The 23,092-nt window shown below is 42.6% G+C and overlaps 1 protein-coding gene across 2 annotated transcripts in view; it reads left to right on the top strand.

The window, feature by feature from the left end:
* The window catches only part of CDYL2 (chromodomain Y like 2), a 92,917-nt gene extending 86,157 nt beyond the window's left edge, over positions 1-6,760 (top strand). Inside the window, exons 7-8 of one of the 2 annotated variants that reach the window (XR_005774559.1) lie at positions 4,514-6,621; positions 6,720-6,760. Coding sequence is in view for 1 of the 2 variants with exons in the window: in XM_040409905.1 (XP_040265839.1) it covers positions 4,514-4,672 (159 nt within the window). In the remaining variant the exon portion in view is untranslated. Of the gene's footprint in view, positions 1-4,513 lie in introns of both variants that reach the window. The other variant, XM_040409905.1, reaches the window with a different exon arrangement.
* The last annotated feature ends 16,332 nt before the right edge of the window (positions 6,761-23,092 follow it).

The raw sequence follows: 23,092 nt of genomic DNA, 5'->3' as shown, positions 1-23,092 counted from the left end.
AATCCAAATGCGTAAAATTTTTTAGACATTTATATTCCAGACTTCTTCTCACGCTTTAGGGCCCCTAGAATGCCAGGGCAGTATAAATACCCCACATGTGACCCCATTTCGGAAAGAAGACACCCCCAGGTATTCCGTGAGGGGCATATTGAGTCCATGAAAGATTGAAATTTTTGTCCCAAGTTAGCGGAACGGGAGACTTTGTGAGAAAAAAATAAAAAATATCAATTTCCGCTAACTTGTGCCAAAAAAAAAAAAAATTCTATGAACTCGCCATGCCCCTCATTGAATACCTTGGGGTGTCTTCTTTCCAAAATGGGGTCACATGTGGGGTATTTATACTGCCCTGGCATTCTAGGGGCCCCAAAGCGTGAGAAGAAGTCTGGTATCCAAATGTCTAAAAATGCCCTCCTAAAAGGAATTTGGGCCCCTTTGCGCATCTAGGCTGCAAAAAAGTGTCACACATCTGGTATCGCCGTACTCAGGAGAAGTTGGGGAATGTGTTTTGGGGTGTCATTTTACATATACCCATGCTGGGTGAGATAAATATCTTGGTCAAATGCCAACTTTGTATAAAAAAATGGAAAAAGTTGTCTTTTGCCAAGATATTTCTCTCACCCAGCATGGGTATATGTAAAAAGACACCCCAAAACACATTCCCCAACTTCTTCTGAATACGGCGATGCCACATGTGTGACACTTTTTTGCAGCCTAGGTGGGCAAAGGGGCCCACATTCCAAAGAGCACCTTTCGGATTTCACTGGTCATTTACCTACTTACCACACATTAGGGCCCCTGGAAAATGCCAGGGCAGTATAACTACCCCACAAGTGACCCCATTTTGGAAAGAAGACACCCCAAGGTATTCCGTGAGGGGCATGGCGAGTTCCTAGAATTTTTTATTTTTTGTCACAAGTTAGTGGAAAATGATTGATTTTTTTTTTTTTTTTTTTTTTTTCATACAAAGTCTCATATTCCACTAACTTGTGACAAAAAATAAAAACTTCCATGAACTCACTATGCCCATCAGCGAATACCCTGGGGTCTCTTCTTTCCAAAATGGGGTCACTTGTGGGGTAGTTATACTGCCCTGGCATTCTAGGGGCCCAAATGTGTGGTAAGGAGTTTGAAATCAAATTCTGTAAAAAATGACGAGTGAAATCCGAAAGGTGCTCTTTGGAATATGGGCCCCTTTGCCCACCTAGGCTGCAAAAAAGTGTCACACATCTGGTATCTCCGTACTCAGGAGAAGGTGGAGAATGTGTTTTGGGGTGTCATTTTACATATACCCATGCTGGGTGAGAGAAATATCTTGGCAAAAGACAACTTTTCCCATTTTTTTATACAAAGTTGGCATTTGACCAAGATATTTATCTCACCCAGCATGGGTATATGTAAAAAGACACCCCAAAACACATTCCCCAACGTCTCCTGAATACGGCGATACCAGATGTGTGACACTTTTTTGCAGCCTAGGTGGGCAAAGGGGCCCACATTCCAAAGAGCACCTTTCGGATTTCACTCGTCATTTTTTACAGAATTTGATTTCAAACTCCTTACCACACATTTGGGCCCCTAGAATGCCAGGGCAGTATAACTACCCCACAAGTGACCCCATTTTGGAAAGAAGAGACCCCAAGGTATTTCGTGATGGGCATAGTGAGTTCATGGAAGTTTTTATTTTTTGTCACAAGTTAGTGGAATATGAGACTTTGTAAGAAAAAAAAAAAAAAAGAAAAAAATCATCATTTTCCGCTAACTTGTGACAAAAAATAAAAAGTTCTATGAACTCACTATGCCCATCAGCGAATACCTTAGGGTGTGTATTTTCCGAAATGGGGTCATTTGTGGGGTGTTTGTACTGTCTGGCCATTGTAGAACCTCAGGAAACATGACAGGTGCTCAGAAAGTCAGACCTGCTTCAAAAAGCGGAAATTCACATTTTTGTACCATAGTTTGTAAACGCTATAACTTTTACCCAAACCATTTTTTTTTACCCAAACATTTTTTTTTAATCAAAGACATGTAGAACAATAAATTTAGAGCAAAATTTCTATATGGATGTCGTTTTTTTTGCAAAATTTTACAACTGAAAGTGAAAAATGTCATTTTTTTGCAAAAAAATCGTTAAATTTCGATTAATAACAAAAAAAGTAAAAATGTCAGCAGCAATGAAATACCACCAAATGAAAGCTCTATTAGTGAGAAGAAAAGGAGGTAAAATTCATTTGGGTGGTAAGTTGCATGACCGAGCAATAAACGGTGAAAGTAGTGTAGGTCAGAAGTGTAAAAAGTGGCCTGGTCTTTCAGGGTGTTTAAGCACTGGGGGCTGAGGTGGTTAAGGTCAAAGTTAAGGGGATTGGCTGCAGTTAAGGTCAAAGTTAAGGGGATGGGCTGCTGTGGAGGTCCTATTTTAAAGTGGCGGGGCACTGTGCGGGGGGGTCAGTGTTATGGGGAGGGGGACTGTGGAGTTCACTGTTAAAGGGGTGGGGTGCTGTAGAGATCACTGTTATGGGGGTTACTATCTATATCTTTTAACGACACACAAACATCAAATGAAATAGAAGCCGGGTCCTGCTGCCAGTAAATAATAATAATGGGACCAACACAGATGCCTTCAGTTGCCAAGTGCACATGTAACAGGTCAGCCAGTGTCATAGGTACAAATCTGCTGACAGATGCCCTTTAAAGTTAAATTCTAATTAGCTTGATAAGAGTTTAGCTATTGGGTGTTTATGAGCTGTCAGGAGTCCGGAGATGAGAGTTACAGATCCGGCCTACAGAGCAGCTGTCTGGTGTATTTGCTGTAAAGTGAAATGCACTTGTTTGCAAAAGCACTGAAAATGGAAGCTGCAGAGGAAAAACAGTTTACAGAGGTGATTGACAGAGATAACAAGAGTCAGATCCTCAGCAGTAATCCGGGAAAACCCATTTCAGTCTGCAGCTATATTCACAATTCTTCTAGTTATAAACAGCTAATCAGCAAGGGTGCTGGGAGTCAGACGTCCACCCATCTGATTATGATGACTTCTCCTGAGGACAGGCCATCAGTATCCTAAAACTGGAATATCCCTTTAAGAGCTTAAATCCCCAAGCATTCCTTGCTAGTTTAAAGGCTATGTATACCTTTTTGGAGGAATTTTTTTTATAATTGTATTATACTCAATATGAGGTAAAAATATACATTTTTTAATTGGTCTTTATTAAAAATATGAAGTCGTTTTCTCTGTACAGAGCTGAGATGCTCTATTAGCAGGATCCGTATTTTGTCTCTCTTCTGTCAGGCAGGGAGCTGAAGGGCTCCTTATCTCTGCTCTCTGACATTATAAACACTCATTATAGCTCAGTTCTTATCTTACTGATAAGAATGTGGCTTAAATAAGTGTTTATGACCTCTTAGTAATTTAGAGTTAAGGGTTATTAAATGACTGGCAAAAAGTAAAAGTACAATTCACACAGCTAGATACACAGTTAGTCCTTTGCGATAGGAGGGCTCAATATTTTTAATAAAGACCAATAAAAAAGATTTTTAGCCCAAAATGGGTAAAATTCAATCATAAAAAAATACCACCAAAGGTGCTTTTAGGCCTCTTGCACACGAACGTATTTGTTCCGTGGCTGTATTGCGGCCGCATACGGAGTTTCCGCAATACACGCGTCACCAGCCGTGTGCATTCTTCAAGAGAATGGGTCCACAAATCCAGAGATGCGGTGCGGAACAGAACCCCATTGAAGCACTACGGAGTGCTTCCGTGGGGTTCTGTTCCGTGCTTCCGTTCCGCAAAAAAATAGAACTTGTTCTGTCTTTTTGCGGAACGGACGGATCACGGACCCATTCAAGTTGAATGGGTCTGGATCCGTCCCAGCCGCCGCACGGACATTGCCCGTGCATTGGGGACCCCAAATTGCGGTCCCCAATGCAATTGCGGTCCCCAATGCACGGAACGGAAGCAATACGTTCGTGTGCAAGAGGCCTTAATGTCTGTGTACAGCTAGTTCAGCCATTGTGCATTGTGGAAAGTGTTCTCTTTACACCTTACACTCTATAGCAGGCATGCTCAACCTGCGGCCCTCCAGCTGTTGCAAAACTACAACTCCCAGCATGCCCGAACAGCCTACAGCTACCAGCCTCTAGCAGGGCATTGTGGGAGTTGTAGTTTTACAACAGCTGGAGGGCCGCAGGTTGAGCATGCCTGCTCTATAGTAATCAACGGGGACATCTCCGTCAACAGACGTCTTGACTGTTTCCAATAGCAGCCGGCAGTATGACAGGCGAGTGTGACCATTTGAAATGTTCCCGTCTGAGCAGACTACACCTTATATAAGTGACATGTTTCATCAAGCACCATTGACTGGACCATAGGCTTTTGGGCTGCTAAGGGGTTGTCTGTGTCATGAATGAGGTGGACTTCTGAATTGTTGGCCTCTCATAGGAAGCTCAAACTCAGGTTACTCAAGTATAAAAGTGACATCATTACGTTATATCAAAATGGAGCCCCCCTTTATTTTACAGGTATTAGAGGAATCCAAATGTCTAGTGAGAAGCTTCCTCAAATCCGTGCTGGAGGATGTGAACGAGCGAGAGTGTCAGATGTTGAAACAGCTCTGGAGCTCCCCCAAGGGCCTGGACTCTCTGTTCAGCTACTTACAGGACAAAATCTATGAAGTCTGATTCCAGCAGCAAGTCAGACTGGAGAAAAGTTTTTTTTCTTCCGTCTTCGCGCCTGCCGTAACCTTGAATGATGTCTGGGACACTGTTGTGAAAGTTCCCAGAATTATGCAATGAGGTATTCCAAGGAATCTGTCCTACTGCTTCCACCTGATTCTTTAATTTTTCTCGTTACATTAAGTGGTATCGGCTGTTGAAACCATACACAATGTACTTGATGATGAAACTTCCATCCCTGCAAAAAAAAAAAAGTAACATTCCATCTGCCACAAAGCACCTTCTTTTCAGCAGAATTTCTTACTGTGATGATGACGCAAACATTCGAAAACTTAGTTGAAGTAATAATGTGAGAATTGCACTTTGTATCTATTTTGGTTGTTTTTTTGTTTTTTAATTATTCCTTCCTTGTACTTACATATTGGATGATTTGTGTGTATAGTTGGGTTTTCTCTTTGTTTTCCTGTTTGGTCGTGTAGCCTGATAATTTATTGAATTTATGTTTGGAACGGGTAGAGATGGAAGTTTTTTTTGCCACTTCTGCCCATCTGATAAGTAATAATAATAATATTACAGATAATAATGCAAGACGCATTGACCTATGTTGTGCCACCAAAAACAGGACTGAAAGGGAGTCATGTTACATGAAGTGGCATGGTCGCCTTTTACTTGAGTAGTGAGGAAAAACAAAATGGTGTTTTTGTGTTTATTAAAGGAGAACACCGCCCAAAGCTTAAGGATGTATGTTTAGGTTATAATAAGGGAATACGTTACTGGTGGATCTGTGTTGTTGTTTTTTTACAGTATGGCAGGTTGTTTTCCCAGCATGTGAAGTCACATTTTGCCCTCTTCTGTTCTTCTGAAGGTACCCACAGACCAGCCTACAACCCGTGGTTCTCCAGCTGCTTCGAAATTCCATGCTGGAAGTTGTAGCTGGAGAGCTACAAGCTGGAGGTGGTTCCACGAAGAGGAAAAGTTATGGCCAGATATATTCACATAATAAGGTTGTGCAGATAAGCAGAAGAAAACTGTTAAATCTCCTTCCATGGTATCACCTTCCCAGGTGGCATCTGGTAATACAACGGGAGGCTGGTACTGGACAAAAAAGAAGACACCCTGTAGAAGTATAAGATACTTGTAGATTTTATTTAAGGTTACAATTGCTTTATTGGCCAAAACACATGACAATACATAAAATTAAATGGGATGGCCCATCCGGGACATTGATGGCATATCGCAATGTCGGAAAGGGACCCGTTTCTATCTAAAGAACAGGACCCCCCAAAGTGAAGGAGAGCACACCGAACATCCATGATGTGCTCTCCATTCATGGCTATCGGAGTTCCAAAAAATATCTGGACGAGCTGCTCTGCTATTTTCGGGAGTCCCACAGTAGTGCATGGAGAGTGGGCGCACATGCGCAACTGCTCATTTTTGGAGGGGGTCCATTTCTGGGGATAGATTTGGGTCTGAGAGATGGGACCCACACCTATCTGGTATTGATGGCATATCCTAGAGATATGACATCAATGTCCGAGATGGGAATACCGCTTTAAATGTGATGATCATGTCTACTGGTAAGTTTATTTCGTGAAGACTATTGGTCCAGTACCAGTTTCATAGTTAATGGTTCTCCGATCCAACCAGTTCAACCACAGTCCACTTCTCCTCTGGTGCCATAAGATAGTCTCAGCCCTTACCTTTGTGTAAAATAGAGATGGACCAGGTTAGATGTTTCACCGATGATTTTCCCAAAAATGGAGCTGTCTCACTGCCCTCCCCTCTCTTGCTTGTATGTGCAACCATCTGTGTTGTCCCTTGTCATGAATGGGGACCCTTAACCACATCACCACGACCTACTTGAAGGAAGCAAGGCGCGGCATGCTAGTGAAGAGAGCAAATTGTGAAAGGAGATGTCTGGCCAATCAAGGTTCAGAATGGCATACACGGCTGAAGTAAGCAACCTGGTCTCCTGTCATATTTTTTTTGTTAAATGTGTGGGGCAAGTAGTAATTTTTCAATATACTTTCTTTATTGGTTTTGCATTTTTTAGGAAAAAAACTGACCCTGAGTTTGATATTTGGCAGTGAGCTGCCTGCCTTCACGGTTTAGTTCAGGACTGAATAGTGAAGATGTCCCTCGCTCATGAAAAAATGTTCATTATCACTTGACCTACACATTTAACAAAAAATGTGTTCTGCATATCCTCATAAAGAAATATAGTAACAGAGCATCTTTGCTGTAATTCTCAGTGAACATATGGACGCACCCATTATAGACCAGATTGTCTACTTTGGCTGCAAGGGCTGAAGCGGACCTAAAGGGGTTTTATGCATATTTATTATGGCATATCTACTAAGTCTGATCGTTTGGGGATCAAAAGAACTGGGGCTCCTAGTCCCTGGATCTGGCTATGCATGCAGCATACACATGCATCCATAAGTCGATCAGAGAGAACGCCTTCAAACATACACCTGAGGTATCGCCAGATCTGAAGAATTGTAAAAACACTGAACTCCAGACAATGTAAAATATTTTAGGTGGTGGTCCTGTCGAAGTGGACCTGACACTTGGTGGCATCCCTCTTGTCATCTGCACAGGTACCCATGGAATCTTGCCAGCATCTCAGCTCTTCGCAGTGTGCTGGCGCCATCTAAGCTGCCTCTTACCAGCCGTCCTTAGGATCTGCTCACATGCTCAGGATTAATGAGGATTTTGGTGTGGTTTCTGCACCTAAATAATCACAATCCACCCCATTCTCAAGGAAAACATTCCGCAACACTGAGAAAAGAACGTTCTTCTCATGGAAAAGCCACAGACTTGCCCCGTGGAAAGGGACTAAACCCTGTACAGATCTGCCAGAACAGCCACTGCACTTCCACGGCAGATATCACAGTGCCAGCCTTGGATCCCTTTGTAAATATATGTTGGCTTTACCATAGGCAAATCTAACGTGTGTGAACATACCCTTAAACCCCATGGTAGTAAATTTTGAATTCAACAACTCTGCTCTACTTTTCTAGAAGGAATGTGGTGTGAGATCAAATTTTTTTTTTATTGGAGAAAAAGCGTTTTTTTGTTATTAAATCAATTGCTTTTTTTTACAAAGTTTTTGAATGCAGCCGATGGGATTTGAAAATCCTTGAAGTGTTTATTTTTGCTGTTTTTTGCTCTATCGCAGTGGTCTTTGTTCGTCCTGTTGAGCCATTTCACTTGTACTTGGGGGTTATATAAACCCTTTGGCAGATGCAAGAACTTCCTAAAGATTTGTGATGCAGAATATTAATAATGCAAGAGTTTAAAGGGTAAACCCTATGGACACCTTTGGGACATTTTACTCATTTTGGGGAAAGAATAATTTTTTCAGTTGGTCTTTATGAAAAATGTTCAGCCGTTTCTGAGATACAAGGGTTAAAAATCTTTTTTTTTTTTTTTTTTTTGCAAGCGGTCAGTCTGTTTTCTTTGAATCCCATCAGCTGACGGTTCATGTGTAGCTCTTATATCTTGACCTCATAAACGCTCATTATCGCTCAATTCTTATCCAACTGATAAGAATGTGGCTAAATTGTTTGAGGTACACATGAGCCGTCAGATGAGGAGATTTGAAGAAAACAGACTGTGACAGCTTGCAAACACACTGATTGTTAACCCTTGTATCTCTGAAATGGCTGAACATTTTTAATAAATGATTTTTAGCCTAAAATGAGTACAATTCAATCGTAAAAAAAATGTCCCTGTTGGTGTACATAGCCTTTAAAAATGTTTTCTTTTTTTTTAGAGCATACTTGAAAAATTAGTCCTTTAAGGGGTAATATTAATATAATCATATGGGTTAAAATGACATGTCATTACTCACCTTACCTATCCGCTGCCGTTGATGCTGCCCCGATCCCTGCTGTTATCCACTTCCTGGTCCCGGACTCCACACATATTGTAAAAAATGTCTTGGACCGCCTGTTCAGTCAATGACCAGCTGCAGTGAGCAGTCCAAGCCATTTTAGATCGGGACCAGGAAGTGGAGAGTAGCGGGGACTGGAGCAGTATCGGAATTATTTTTATTTTATTTTTTTTAACCTATTACACACCCTTTATTAGTAAGAAAATATTCTCCTGGAAAATGCCTTTAAGTTAATATGTTAAAAATGCCCTAATTTTGTTCAGTTGCAAAGCCTGATTGCATCAAAAAGGACTTCCAAAGTGCCATTCAGGGGATGTAAAATAGGGAGGTAAGTAAACAAAGGACTTGATAGGCGTTGCTTAGGAGCAAACCCTCAATTTTTATTATTTTTTTTTTTTTTGCTGTATGATAATACTTTTTGGGACACATCTGTCCCTTCATCAGGTTAGTTGCAACTGACCTGATGAAGGGACCGCTGGGGTCCTGAAAAACATTGTCATACATCTCATAAAGAGTTCATCATCCATCTCCACTCAGAGTTTTGCTCCTAAGCAGTACCGCTTTCTAGTCCTTTTTCTACTTACTCCAATTGTTCACGTTCCAAACCTATCCTTGGATCCGGCAGGGCAGCACACAGCAGCCAGCGGACCCCCATATGCAGCGATGCCCTGAGCACAACCACTGGAAGTGAGTAGCTCTTGCCATAGTTTCTTCTTGTCCTTCGATGGTCCTGCCTTTCATGCGCTTCTTCTCTCTTCGAGCCTTGTGAGATATCTTGGCCGTTCATCATTCAAGGGAACCGCATGACCTATTTTCCTGCTGCTCAGAGTATTAAAAATAGGATGACTCCTTTTCTGAGGAGTCAGGAGGGCAGGGCGCAGTTCTTATTACTCCCTAACTGGCACTTTGGGAGGGCATTTAGTTGAGCAGAACTTTACCCACAAGTCTCTTATTTCTTGAGGATGCAAAATGGCTGCCTCCCTTTTATTGGTTATCAATAAATACGCTGATGGAGTGTAATATTAAAGTGTGGTCCTGAGAAAATACCCTTCCTGCCTCTTTAAAATGTAGACTAAACCCTAGAGATCCAATCTGGGCAGAGTTTTACATTGAGAGGCCTCATGATACAAGCTGATGTCTTGTCTTCGATATATAGACCATGGTGATGCAATGAAGAAATTCTCTAGTTTTTTGTGAGAAAGCAATCAAGCTAGAATTTATTTAGAAATAGACCTCACGGTATAATTTTGTAGTACTGTATTTTTGTAGTGTCTTGCCTACAAGGAAAAAAAAATAAAGTGAAAAATACACCTATTCCTTAGGTTTATTCTGCTCTGTTGTGCTACTATGCACTAGTGATGTCAGGAATGTATATTCAGCTGCCTTTGAAATAGATGTGACAAGTCCTTTTCACTTTACAAATACATGTTTAAGTAGTTCTCTTGTCAGTTCTTCCGGGTTAAATGGGAATTCCACCTTAAAGTGGATCTCCAACTTTTTAACACAATGCAGTTCTTTTTTAGATCCATCCTTCTTTGACGATAAAGACAACTTGAAATCTCCTACAGAGTTAAAGGGGTTTTCCATGTGTTTTTAACTAATGACCTATCCTCTGGTCTGATCGGTGGGGGTATGATTCCCAGGACCCCCACTGATCAGCTGTTTGAGAACAGCGCCATCCATTGTATAGTGGTTGTGCTTGGTATTGCAGCTCAGTCCCTTTCACTTCAGTGGGGCTGAGCTGCACATAGGCCATGTGGCCGATTAACGTGATGTCACATGGCCTAGGAAAAGCCTGAGAAGACAACGAGCATCACTGCCTTTAACAGCTGATCGGTGGGGGTCCCGGGTGTCCGACCCCGACAGATCAGATACTGATGACCTATCCAGAGGCTAGGTAATCCGTAAAAAAAAAAAAAAAAACACTTAGAAAATCTCTTTAAATGACAAAATTCTGACTTCCACTAGTGGGAGCTACTGAGCTCAGTGTATAACTGTATGCAGGCAGCTAGAATAATTTTCCCTATTTTAAAGAGGTCGTCCAACATCCTAAAATGAAATAAAAACTATTAGAATGCTATACAATTATTATTCAAGTAATACTTTACCGATCCATTGCTGCTCCCGTTCTGAGGCTTCTTTTTTCCGCATCCAGTCTCTGTTCTTCCCTCTCCAGTGATGGTGTGTTGTCACGGACATGACCACTGCTGCCAATCACCATTTGTAGCCGTGACGAGTCGGCATCACAAAGGTCACCACTGCGGCCAGTGATCGGCTGCAGTGGTCACAAGTCTGTGTCAAAATGTCACCACTGCAGAACAGGGACCAGTGGGGTACTCGGGAAGTGTTGGAACGGTAGCTATAGAGAGTCAATAAGGTGTTAATTCATTTATTATTTTATAGCAGTCTGAGCAGTTTTTATGAAAATTTCAGATGGCTGTCCACCCCTTCAAATTCTGTGTATGCAGGGGGTTTGGAGCTCTGCTTCAGAAAAATGGGTCTTCAGTTAGAAAGGAACACAAAGGTGGACATGCCAGGAACTTTACTCCATTTACGTACCTGTTGCTGTACCTTTTGGTCTGGGGAATTTGCACTGTAGTTAAGAAGAAGCTGGTCAGTGGACTACATCTTTTTTTAGGTCCATGAATGACCATTGTTGAGGTCCTTTTCTGAGGGCCTTCACCACGCAAGTAGGTGTTTTTGGTTCCCAGCAGCGTTTTACAATGATTGTCACTTGTCTTTCCTATGCAATAAACTGCTTAATAAGTTCCAGATATGAGATGACATTCCTCCCAGTCTACAGTAGGTTTGGGGGGTACAGACCAAGTGGGGTCTTGAAGTAACCATCTCTGCAGTTCTTAGAGGTTTTCCATATAGTAAGATACATAACATGATCTATTCTCTTTAGAAACTCAGTTTCCAAAGTTCTATGTTCTCCTTTCATAATCCAATCTCCTATAACTGGACACCGAAATTTGCCACCATCCTCCATGTGGGTCTCCTGTAGCATCGGTGTATGGGACGTGGTGTGTATTCATATACATTCATCTGTATAGCAGCTTATATGCACGCATTAATCTCTTTGTTACTTGGTTGTTTTAAGGAAATGTACAAGAAAAATTATAGGGGTTATCCAGAAATTTGATATTGATGGCCTATCCTCAGGAGTATCCATCATCCATATCCGATTTGTCAGGGGTCTCATCAGCTGTTCGAATATTCTACTCCAGGAAAACCCCTTTAAAATCCAACCTGTAGGATCCTTGCTTACCCCCATGGGCACCATGAGGTAGTTCCAGGGACAGACTTTTTCCCAAAATCTGAAGTAAAGCACTTTGAAGTAGTTGATCCGATTCTATTTATTCTGACAGTCACTCATTTCAGGAGACCCTGGTAGGAGATCTAATTTCCGATATATGCATCGTGCCATGTGCTGTTTTATCTTATCTCGCTGTTATTTCACAAGTAACGGAATGAATGAAGCCCATCGAGGATGGCTCCCGATTCCTCTCAAATGAGAAGATCTATCAATATAAATTTGTGATTCTCTTCTTCGGTCAAGTGGCTTAAAGGGTTTGTCCAGGATTTTGATATTGAAGACCTATCCTCAGAACAGGTCATCAATATCTGATCTGTGGGGCCAACTCTCCGCATCACTGCCGATCAGCTGTTTGAAGCGGCCATGGTGCAGAGGAGAGCGCTGCTGCCTCCTCCAAGCTTACCAAGCACAGCGCTGTACATTGTTTAGTGGCTGTGACTGGTATTGCAACTCAGATCCATTCACTTGAATGGGCCTGAGCTGCTACTAGGCCACGTGACCGATGGACGTGACGCCACTGGCCTAGGAACAGCCCATAGCACCCACTGTAGCTCCGTGACCTCTTCAAACAGCCAATTGACGGGTGTGCCAGAATCGGAGCCCCACTGATCAGATATTGATGATCTATCCTGAGGACAGGACATCAATACTAAACTCTTGGACAACCCCTGTAAGGGTAGTCTTCCCTATGCTTTCGGCTATAACTACTTTGCATGAGAGAAGACCAGTGTTGAACAACTGCCTAGGCGACTACCCCGACAACTGCGCATTTTCCTGACTACATCTCCCATCTGCCGAAAGGTATGGCCAAATATGTACTTAGCTAGGCCTACCTTAAAAAATTCGACTTAAATTTACCTTACATGTGAGAGTTTGTGGAAAAGCTGAACGACAACCAATATGACCGCCATTAGATCCCACAAGGAACGGCCAATTTGGCTGACAGTGTGATCATAGCCTTGTCGTTTTTTGGTACCTGTGGAATTAAAGGGGTTGTCCAGGACTGGAAAAAGATGGCTGCCTTCTTTCAAAAACAGCACCACACCTGTTCACAGGTTGTGTGTGGTATTACGGCTCTGCCCCATTCACTTCAATAGAAATGTGCTGTCATACGAGACACAGCCCATGGACCATGCAGCCATGCTTTTCTACTCCTGGACAACCCCTTTAAAATGAATCTATGAAACAGATCAAGGGGGCAGATTTATCAAAACTGGTGTAAAGTAGTACTGGCTTAGTTGCCCATAGCAACCCATCAGATTCTGCCTTTCATTTTCCAAAGGAGCTCTGAAAAATGAAAGGTTGAATCTGGTTGCTATTGGCAACTAACCCAGTTCTACTTTACACCAGTTTTGATAAATTTCCAGGTGTTTTACATTGCATACTGTGGCATGGAGACAGGAACACCGTGGCACTGACTTCCAATCACAGCGCAGCTTTCATTTTTCCAAAGCGGTTTAAGAAATGGAAGCTCCACTGGGATTGGCCAGTCGTCCTGTTTTGATGAATGAGGACCATGTATATTAAATTCATAAAAGGCCTCATAGCAACCAATCAGAGTGCACCTTTCATCTTCCCAGTGCAGTTCAGAATATGGAAGCTGGCCTCTGATTGGCTAATATAGAACAGGACAACGCTCTGTGTTCTCACATTGCAGTCGTATTTCTGGGGCGCTTTTGCTGTGATTTCTCAAAAAATTACTGCAAAAAAAAAAAAAATCTGAACACGAGGCTCATGTTCCAGATCAAAAAGTCTAGTAAAAGCCCCAGGAGGGTTTCGAAGGAAAAGTAGTGCCCTCCATGGTGGCGGAATTTTTTTTTTTCCTGATTTCAGAATTGTAAACTCTTTACCTCAGAAATCTTGTTACTTTCGGTTTGCAGATTGTGCGGATCGCGTGTGACCGACCTGTCTGTCCGCTCCATGCGTATAACTAGATTAGATATTTGAGGCTTTTTAGAGGCCTTTGGTCATTTCAGTTGTACCAATAGTGGGGGAAAAATTATTTTTCAAAAACGGCCGATTAGTTGTGTTTTGTGCAACTGTCATTGTTTCAATGTTAAAAATATATTTATTTGGAGTACGATTTTGAAAGCAGAATGTATTAATATTTTCCAATCAATGTCCATGGAGTGTTGTGTTTTATTGCCGTCTGTATGCCTTTAATCAGAGGGAAAAGTCCAGCCTAAAGGGCTTCTCCGGGATTAGAATAACATGGCCGCACACAGCCCCATTCGCTTCATTGGCACCGGGCTGCAATGCCAGACGCAACCTGCAGATAGGTGCGGTGCATGTTTTTCTAATCCTGATCAACCCCTTTAAAAGTCGTTTGTCAGCAGCACATCGTCCTGTATAACCAGCCGGCAATATGCAAAGGGAACGGGGGAGGGGGGGGGGGCAAACAATTGTAATAATCATGGTTTGCATCGGGCCAAGCAAAAGGCACTTTAAACAAATACTTGCATATCATTCATTGGCCCTCGTTTAGTGTTAGGCGACCCTTAAAGTTGCAGAGAGAGCAGAACCTCTAGGTGTAACGGTAACGCCCCCGTTGCTCCTAGAAGCTCATTTGCATATATTAAAACATCCTTTTTCTCAGCAATGCGGTCACATATGAACATGGGACCAACACAGATGCCTTCAGCTGCCAAGTGCACATGTAACAGGTCAGCCGGTGTCCTAGGGACAAATCTACTGACAGATGCCCTTTAAGTGGCCATACACAGGAGATAACTGCCGCCTGACCGCTGCCTCTCCCGATCCTTCCGTGTGTATGCCGAGTATGAATATGTTGTGAATGGGGAGAGAGCAAGGATCAGGCAGAATCCAACCTGCCCCATCCTTATTCCCCCCCTCCCTAACATCAGCCATCCGGAGGCCACCACATTAGATGTCAGCTAAACCTGCGGGTTCGGCCAGTGCTCATCTTGTGCTTTGGTTTGGCTGCTTATTATACATTTTTCATCATTTTTAATTTAATCCTGAGAAAAAACAAAGGCGCTAGGGGCAGTAGAAAAGAAACACTTGAGACGTACAATATAACACATTATGGTAGTGTGTCATGTATAACGGGATAATTGCAGCTTCAGAGCAGGGAGATCATTCATATTGCGCTCATTACATTTTATGAAAAAAAAAAAAGAAAACTTCATTAGAAAGATTTTAAATTGCAAATCCATCAATTTCCTCATAAAGACGTCATCTTGAGAACAAGACCGGTTTATGCAGCACCGTCCTAATCATCCATTTCCCCAGATATGTCATAATTCCTCCCAACCCATCCAGCCCCATCCGTCTATTTAATATCTTCAATCTAAAAAAAAACACAAAAAGACTCAGGAAATCTGTGAAGATTATGGAGAAATCATTAATCGGACATTTCATCGAGAAGCTTTTCACATAGTGGAAAAAAAAACAATTGAAATTATTTTAAGCGATATTCCTACAGAGAGCATCAAACCTACAATTATTCATAGAAAAATAAGAATAAAATAACTTTTTAGTAATCTATCGGAGTAAAACGAGCGGATAGTGTGTAGTGCAGGTGTTAGCAAGTGAAACTACAAGTCCCAGCATACACACCGGCTCAGCTGCTCTCATAACTCTTAGGCCCCTTTCACACGAGCGAGTTTTCCGCGCGGATGCGTTGCGGGAGGTGAACGCATTGCATCCGCACAGAATCCTGACCCATTCATTTCTATGGGGCTGTTCACATGAGCGGTGATTTTCATGCATCACTTGTGCGTTGCGTGAAAATCGCAGCATGCTCCTCTTTGTGCGTTTTTCACGTAACGCAGGCCCCATAGAAATGAATGGGGTTGCATGAAAATCGCAAGCAAGTGCGGATGCGGTGCGATTTTCACGCATGGTTGCTAGGAAACGATCGGGATGGAGACCCGATCATTATTATTTTCCCTTATAACATGGTTATAAGGGAAAATAATAGCATTCTGAATACAGAATGCATAGTAAAATAGCGCTGGAGGGGTTAAAAAAAATTAAAAAATGATTTAACTCACCTTAGTCCACTTGATCGCGTAGCCCGGCATCTCTTCTGTCTCTTTTGTTGAATAGGACCTGTGGTGAGCATTCATTATAGGTCAAGGACCTTTGATGACGTCACTCCGGTCATCACATGGTACGTCACATGATCTTTTACCATGGTGAACACCGATCCCAAGCCCGAACTTCTGTGAAGAAGTTCGGGTTTGGGTACCAAACATGCGCGATTTTTCTCACGCGAGTGCAAAACGCATTACAATGTTTTGCACTCGCGTGGAAAAAATGCGGGTGTTCCCGGAACGCACCCGCACATTTTCCCGCAACGCCCGTGTGAAAGAGGCCTTAAAGAAAAAAAATTTAGCATTCTGGGAGTTGTAGTTTCAAAACAGCTGGAGGTTGCTGTTCCCTGATGTAGTGTATGACAAAACTTGTGAAAACCATCAACAAGCAGGCCATACCTTATGTCAAGATATTCCTGTTAATTAGACAGATTTGCAGCAAATTTTGTATGTTAATGAGCTGGTGAGACTGAGTGACTGATTACTAAACCATTGTACATTCCATAAACGGAATGGAAAAACACTGAACCCAACATAAGATCCGTAAATGGCAGCGGTCCTGCTTGCTTGTTGCTTCTGTAGAGCAGAAGACTTTTGTATATAAAAAAAGTGATAGCAGTAAGAACGGACGCATGGATATAACTTATAAGGAGTTTTGTCACTTCAGCAAATGGCATTTATCATGTAGAGAAAGTTAATACCAGGCACTTACTAATGTATTGTGATTGTCCATATTGCTTCCTTCCTTTGCTGGCTGGATTCATTTTTTGATCACATTATACACTGCTCATTTCCATGGTTACGACCACCGTGCAATCCATCAGTGGTGGACGTGCTCTACTTGTTAAATGCCATTTGCTGAAGTGAGAAAACCCCTTTAAGTTCAGGTTGGGGAAACATGGAGGCAAATGACACCACTCCGCCTCAACCTTATGTGATTAAACTAAATAACAACACTGACAACTTTTAATGGAATAGAAATGGCCGAAGTGCTTTATTAAGGGTAACCAAAATTAAAACCAATAAATAATTTAATTAATTAATAATTAAAACCAAAACAATAAATACCAATTTAAAACCATCCATATATAGACCAAGATCCACTCTGCATCAGCTGAGCGATACAGCCCCTCTAATAAAGCACAGCGACAAAATAGCTTAAAATTAAGGGAGGGCGGGCGCTGTCCAGATCCGCGTCGACTGCCATGAGGTAGCGCCGAACCTGCAAATATAAAGGGGACGAAATTCCCGCCGTGCGGGCAGGAACAAATCAGAGAGCTGGAAATCTCCTCCAGCAACAGGTCAGTAACCAATTAGGAGCTCAGCTTCAGTTGCCATCCAAATTCTTCAATGTAAACAGAACCAGCTCCAACCGGATTCAGCTTCTTACACACCTTGACTGAGGTAATTTTACCTGGAAAATAAGGGGGGGGGGGGTAGAGAGAGCAAGAGCTACCTAATATAAATGCAATAAAAAAAAGGGGGGTTATTGCCCCCATGTGTCCCCCAAGCTAATCGCTCTGGTGGGCCCGTACATTCTAAAAAAAAAAAGGAGAGGAGAGGATTAACCGGATTTTTTGGACTATAAGACACACCGAAAGACACACAGGTTTTAGAGGAGGAAAATTAAGAAAAATATTTTTTTAGTTTTTTTTTTACTAAATGGTGTGCTAAAATATGTAATAAGATAACAGATGGGGGATATTCTGCTGACTCACTGTTTATGGGGGGCTATGCCGCTGACACTGTTATGGGAGATATCAGCCGCTGACTCACTGTTAGGATGAGGGATCTGCTGCTCACCCACTGTATTGGGGGACACTGTAGGGGCCTCTTTATTAGGAAACACAGTATTGGGCTTATAACAGTTATGGGGTACTCTTTCCATTGAACTTTTACCTGAGCCAGCAGGCAGTCACGTGGGGAGGCACGTACGGACAGAGCAAGCACATTAGGAAAGCCTGCATCGCCCACATCTCCTCCAGCACCAGCGCACCGCATCTCCCGCCGAAGGAGAGACCGGAGAACTCGATGCGGACAGTCAGGTCAGTAAGCAGACTTGTGTACATCACAGCCTGCGATATCTACGATCACGGTATGGCAGTGTCAGGCTACATTGGGACTATAAGATGCACTGCTGGTTTTCCCCCACTTTTGAGGGGATAAAAGTGCGTCTTATAGTCTGAAAAATACAGTTAAAAAAATAATAATTATATCTTAAAGATCCCTCACTGTTCCCTTTCTGATGCTTCCCAGGTCCCATCCCGGTTTCTACTTCCCAGTGCCTCTCGCACAGGAAATGTGACTACTCGCTTTTTTAAGCCATTCTGCCGTTCCGCGGCCGCACAAAAAAGATAGAACGTGGCCTGTTCTTATCCACAATTACGGACAAGAATAGGCATTTCTATCATAGGGCCAGCGGTGTGCATTTCTCAAAATGCGGAACGCACGCGGCCGGTGTTTGTGTTTTGCGGACTGCTGTATATCAAATATGGAAAGACTATATAACGAAGGTTCATGGCTAGAGATGAGCTAATTTATTAAAATTTGGTTAGTCTGATTCTTCCAAATGGACCCTGTGATTCAATTCTGGTCCGAAATGATTCTACCCAAATCGAAAGTACTTTGAATTCCTGGAAAAGTCTCTCCTACTTTCACTCTCTCTCCCACACTCTAATTCTTTCACCCTCTCTACTAGAGGGTCAATTCACTCATCTCTATTCATGGCACAACTCCGGGTTCATCCACTACTTCTCAGAAAATGACCTAGCCACATTCTAATCTCTGTTTTAGGGCTCATGCACACGAACGAGTGCCGGCCAGCCCCTGCTGCGAACCGCGAATTGCAATGCACAGGTACTGCCTGTAGGGTCGCCACATGCGGATCATGGACCCATCAACTTGAATGGGGTCCGCGATCCACATCCGGCGGTCTGCAACGTAAAAACTACTTTTTTGTAGTGCGGAGGCACGGAGAGAAAGCTTATGGAAGCACTCCGTAGTGCTTCCGTGGGATTCCGTGCCTCCGTTCCGAACCAACCTTCCAAATTGCAGTCCCATTTAAGTGAATGGGTCCGCATCCGTGATACAGGGTGCACACGGCTGTGGGCATGAGCCCTTAAACTTAGGTGCTATATTTTCTATTTTCGCAATAGGCCCTGGGTGTGCTACCCACTAGGCTGATAGCATTTCCATTTTTTATTCAGCTTACTTTTCGGTTGTGCTGTGTAGCCTGGGTCAGAGACAGCAGAGTCATCAGGGCATGACGGAGAAGTTAATGTTATGACAAATGTATTGTACTGCATAAAGATTAGATTAGGTGAGATAGTAAGACTATACTCACAGATAAGACTGTATACAGCCCTGCGTTATCTATTATTGTGGCAAAGACTCAAAAATGTCCCTGGTTCACCACTGCATTACACAGAAGCCCCACTGATTTCAATTGGTGCAGGGTAATTATATATTTCTCGTGTGGCTACCCTGGGTGATAACAGTGGTTGATGTGGTGGTCCCAGCAGCAGGACGCCCAGTGAATAGATCATCATTTAGGGGCTAATGCATTGAGTCGACATATACACTCACCTAAAGAATTATTAGGAACACCATACCAATACGGTGTTGGACCCCCTTTTGCCTTCAGAACTGCCTTAATTCTACGTGGCATTGATTCAACAAGGTGCTGATAGCATTCTTTAGAAATGTTGGCCCATATTGATAGGATAGCATCTTGCAGTTGATGGAGATTTGAGGGATGCACATCCAGGGCACGAAGCTCCCGTTCCACCACATCCCAAAGATGCTCTATTGGGTTGAGATCTGGTGACTGTGGGGGCCATTATAGTACAGTGAACTCATTGTCATGTTCAAGAAACCAATTTGAAATGATTCGAGCTTTGTGACATGGTGCATTATCCTGCTGGAAGTAGCCATCAGAGGATGGATACATGTTCTCATTCTGTTTACGCCAAATTCGGACTCTACCATTTGAATGTCTCAACAGAAATCGAGACTCATCAGACCAGGCAACATTTTGGTGAGCTCGTGCAAATTGTAGCCTCTTTTTCCTATTTGTAGTGGAGATGAGTGGTACCCGGTGGGCTCTTCTGCTGTTGTAGCCCATCCACCTCAAGGTTGTGCGTGTTGTGGCTTCGCAAATGCTTTGCTGCATACCTCGGTTGTAACGAGTGGTTATTTCAGTCAACGTTGCTCTTCTATCAGCTTGAATCAGTCGGCCCATTCTCCTCTGACCTCTAGCATCCACAAGGCATTTTTGCCCACAGGACTGCCGCATACTGGATGTTTTTCCCTTTTCACACCATTCTTTGTAAACCCTAGAAATGGTTGTGCGTGAAAATCCCAGTAACTGAGCAGATTGTGAAATACTCAGACCGGCCCGTCTGGCACCAACAACCATGCCACGCTCAAAATTGCTTAAATCACCTTTCTTTCCCATTCTGACATTCAGTTTGGAGTTCAGGAGATTGTCTTGACCAGGACCACATCCCTAAATGCATTGAAGCAACTGCCATGTGATTGGTTGACTAGATAATTGCATTAATGAGAAATAGAACAGGTGTTCCTAATAATTCTTTAGGTGAGTGTATATCTGGATATTTTTATTGTTTGTTTGTAATTATGTTTTCTAGGATAAAAATCCACACAAAGTTTGAATACAACTAAAGGGAACCTATCACCATGAAAATGCAGTGCAATCTGCAGGCAGCATGTTATGGAGCAGGAGGAGCTGAGCAGATTGATATATAGTTTTGTGGGAGAAGATTCAGTATAACTTGTATTTCATTCATTTAAATTCCTGTTCATTCTGGGCTTTGAAGTCCAGGAGGTGGTCCTATCAGAGACTGACTGCCTTCTCTGTTTGACTGTGTATACCGAGATAGCTGTGCATCACTGATAGGACCGCCCCCTAGATTTCCAAGCCCAGAATGAGCAGGAATTTAAATGAATGAAATACAAGTTGTACTGAATCTTTTCCCAAAAAACTATATATCAATCTGCTCAGCTCTTCCTGTTCTATAACATGCTGCCTGCACCTCAGATGTGTTCAACATAATAGGATCCCTTTAAGATCATATACCACTTTAGCACACCAATGTCATACTTACAATGATCCATAATGCTGGTCAAAGTTCTCCTACTGATGTCCTACAAAAATGTATAAGGCCTCATGCACATGACCGTATGAGTTTTGAGGTCCACAAACTGTGGATACCAGACGTTTTCTTTTTCCCCTCTATAGAATGTCATATCCTTATCCGCAAAACGGACAAGTATATGACCTGTTCAGGGCAGGAGCTCCGTACAGTAATAGAATGTATTGGCTCCGATGAGCCGAAGTTATTACTTCGTGAAGTCTCGCGAGACTTTGGGTAACTTCAGAAATTAATTTCTACTGTTAAAAACCTTGGAAATTGTTTTTTACAGTATAAATCAATTTCTGAAGTTATTATACGAAGTCTCACGAGACTTCACGAAGTAATAACTTCGGCTCATCGGAGCCAATACATTCTATTACTGTACGGAGCTCCTGCTCTGTACAGTATTAGAACGAAGTTTTATGCGAATCGACTTTGGATGCTTCATCCGAAGTCGATTCGCTCATCCCTAGTGATAAGTGTCTGCCGAGAGAGACCGAGCTTCTGAGAATTTTCCGATTTCAGATCATCTGGATATTTCAAATGTCTCAACGTCCTTTGTTGTGAACGATGCAACACATGAAAATACAGCAGTCAGCCATAACATTACAACCACTGACTGTTGAAGGGAAAAACATGGATTTTCTCATGACAATGGCACCTGGCAAGGGCTTAGATATATGAGGCAGCAAGTGAAGATTCAGTTCTTAAAATTTTCATATTGTAAGCAGGAATAAAGGGCAAGTGTAGGGACCTGAGTGACTTTGATAAGGGTCAGACTGTGAAGGGGTCAGGGTATCTCTTATAGAGTGTTTCCAATCTTCAGTTGTTGACTACCAAAAATGATCCAAGGAAAACAACCTATGAACTGGTAAATGAGGTCATAAGCATCCAGGGCGAGCAAAAACTAGCCTGTCCGGTCTCATAGAAGAGCTGCTGAAGCCACAGACCATACCAACGCTGACTCCTCTCCACTGCCAAAAGTGGCTACAATGTGCAGGTGAGCATCAGAACAGGACCTTGAAGGAAAGTGGTCCGGTCTGATAAATGACAATTTCTTTTACATCATGTAGACAGCAGAGCATGTGCTTACCTGGGGACATGATGTCACCAAGATTTACTATGGGAAGAAGACAAGTCAGTGGAGGCACTGTGATGCTCTGGGCAATGTTCTTATTGGAAAACCTTGGGTCCTTCAATGTTTCAAGTGGATGTACCTTTATTGCATACCACCGATCTAAACACTATTGTGGACCAAGTATTTACCTTTATGGCAATGGCAAAAATGTTCAGAAGTGGTTTGAGGAACATGGCAAAGGGTTCAAGGCGTTCATCACAAATTTCCCAGATCACGATCAACCTGAACATATTGGCGCTACATACTGTACAGCCGGACTGTATCAGATCTTGTGGAGTCCATGCCTTCACAGGTCAGAGCTGTTTTTGTCGGCATGAGTGGGACCTACATTATATTAGGATGGTTTAATGTTATAGGTGGTCAGTGTTTGCCAAGCATAATGATGGCGCTACAAGGGCCAATGTCATGGTTGCAATCTGCAAGACCTCTGACCACACTTACTTTAATTCCACTAACTGTTCTCTCCATATCTACCACTCCATGCCTTGGTTCTCATTTGCCTACCTATGCCATCCTTAGCAACATTATAATATAAGACCAACAATCTTCTGTGACGCACAGTTTAATACATTAAATCTAACACTTGAAATGCAGGCATACAGGAGAGGAATAGGTATAATAATTGGTTTATAGCACCTTATAAGAGATCATATCATCACAAAATCAAGTACAGTCTACAGGTGGCATGTTATAGAGCAGGAGGAGCTGAGAAGATTAATATATAGCCTAATTGGTAGAATGGTAGTCTTAAAGGGGTTATCCAATGTCTAAACCATTCCCCTTCAATGCCCGGGTCCCTCATATAGATAATACTTAACCCGTTTCCCGGCACTAGCGTTGCTCCTGATCTCCGCTTG

This window comes from Bufo bufo, chromosome 10 (assembly GCF_905171765.1).
Source record: "Bufo bufo chromosome 10, aBufBuf1.1, whole genome shotgun sequence".
NCBI classification, from domain to species: domain Eukaryota; kingdom Metazoa; phylum Chordata; class Amphibia; order Anura; family Bufonidae; genus Bufo; species Bufo bufo.
This window is presented reverse-complemented; position numbering and strand designations above follow the sequence as displayed.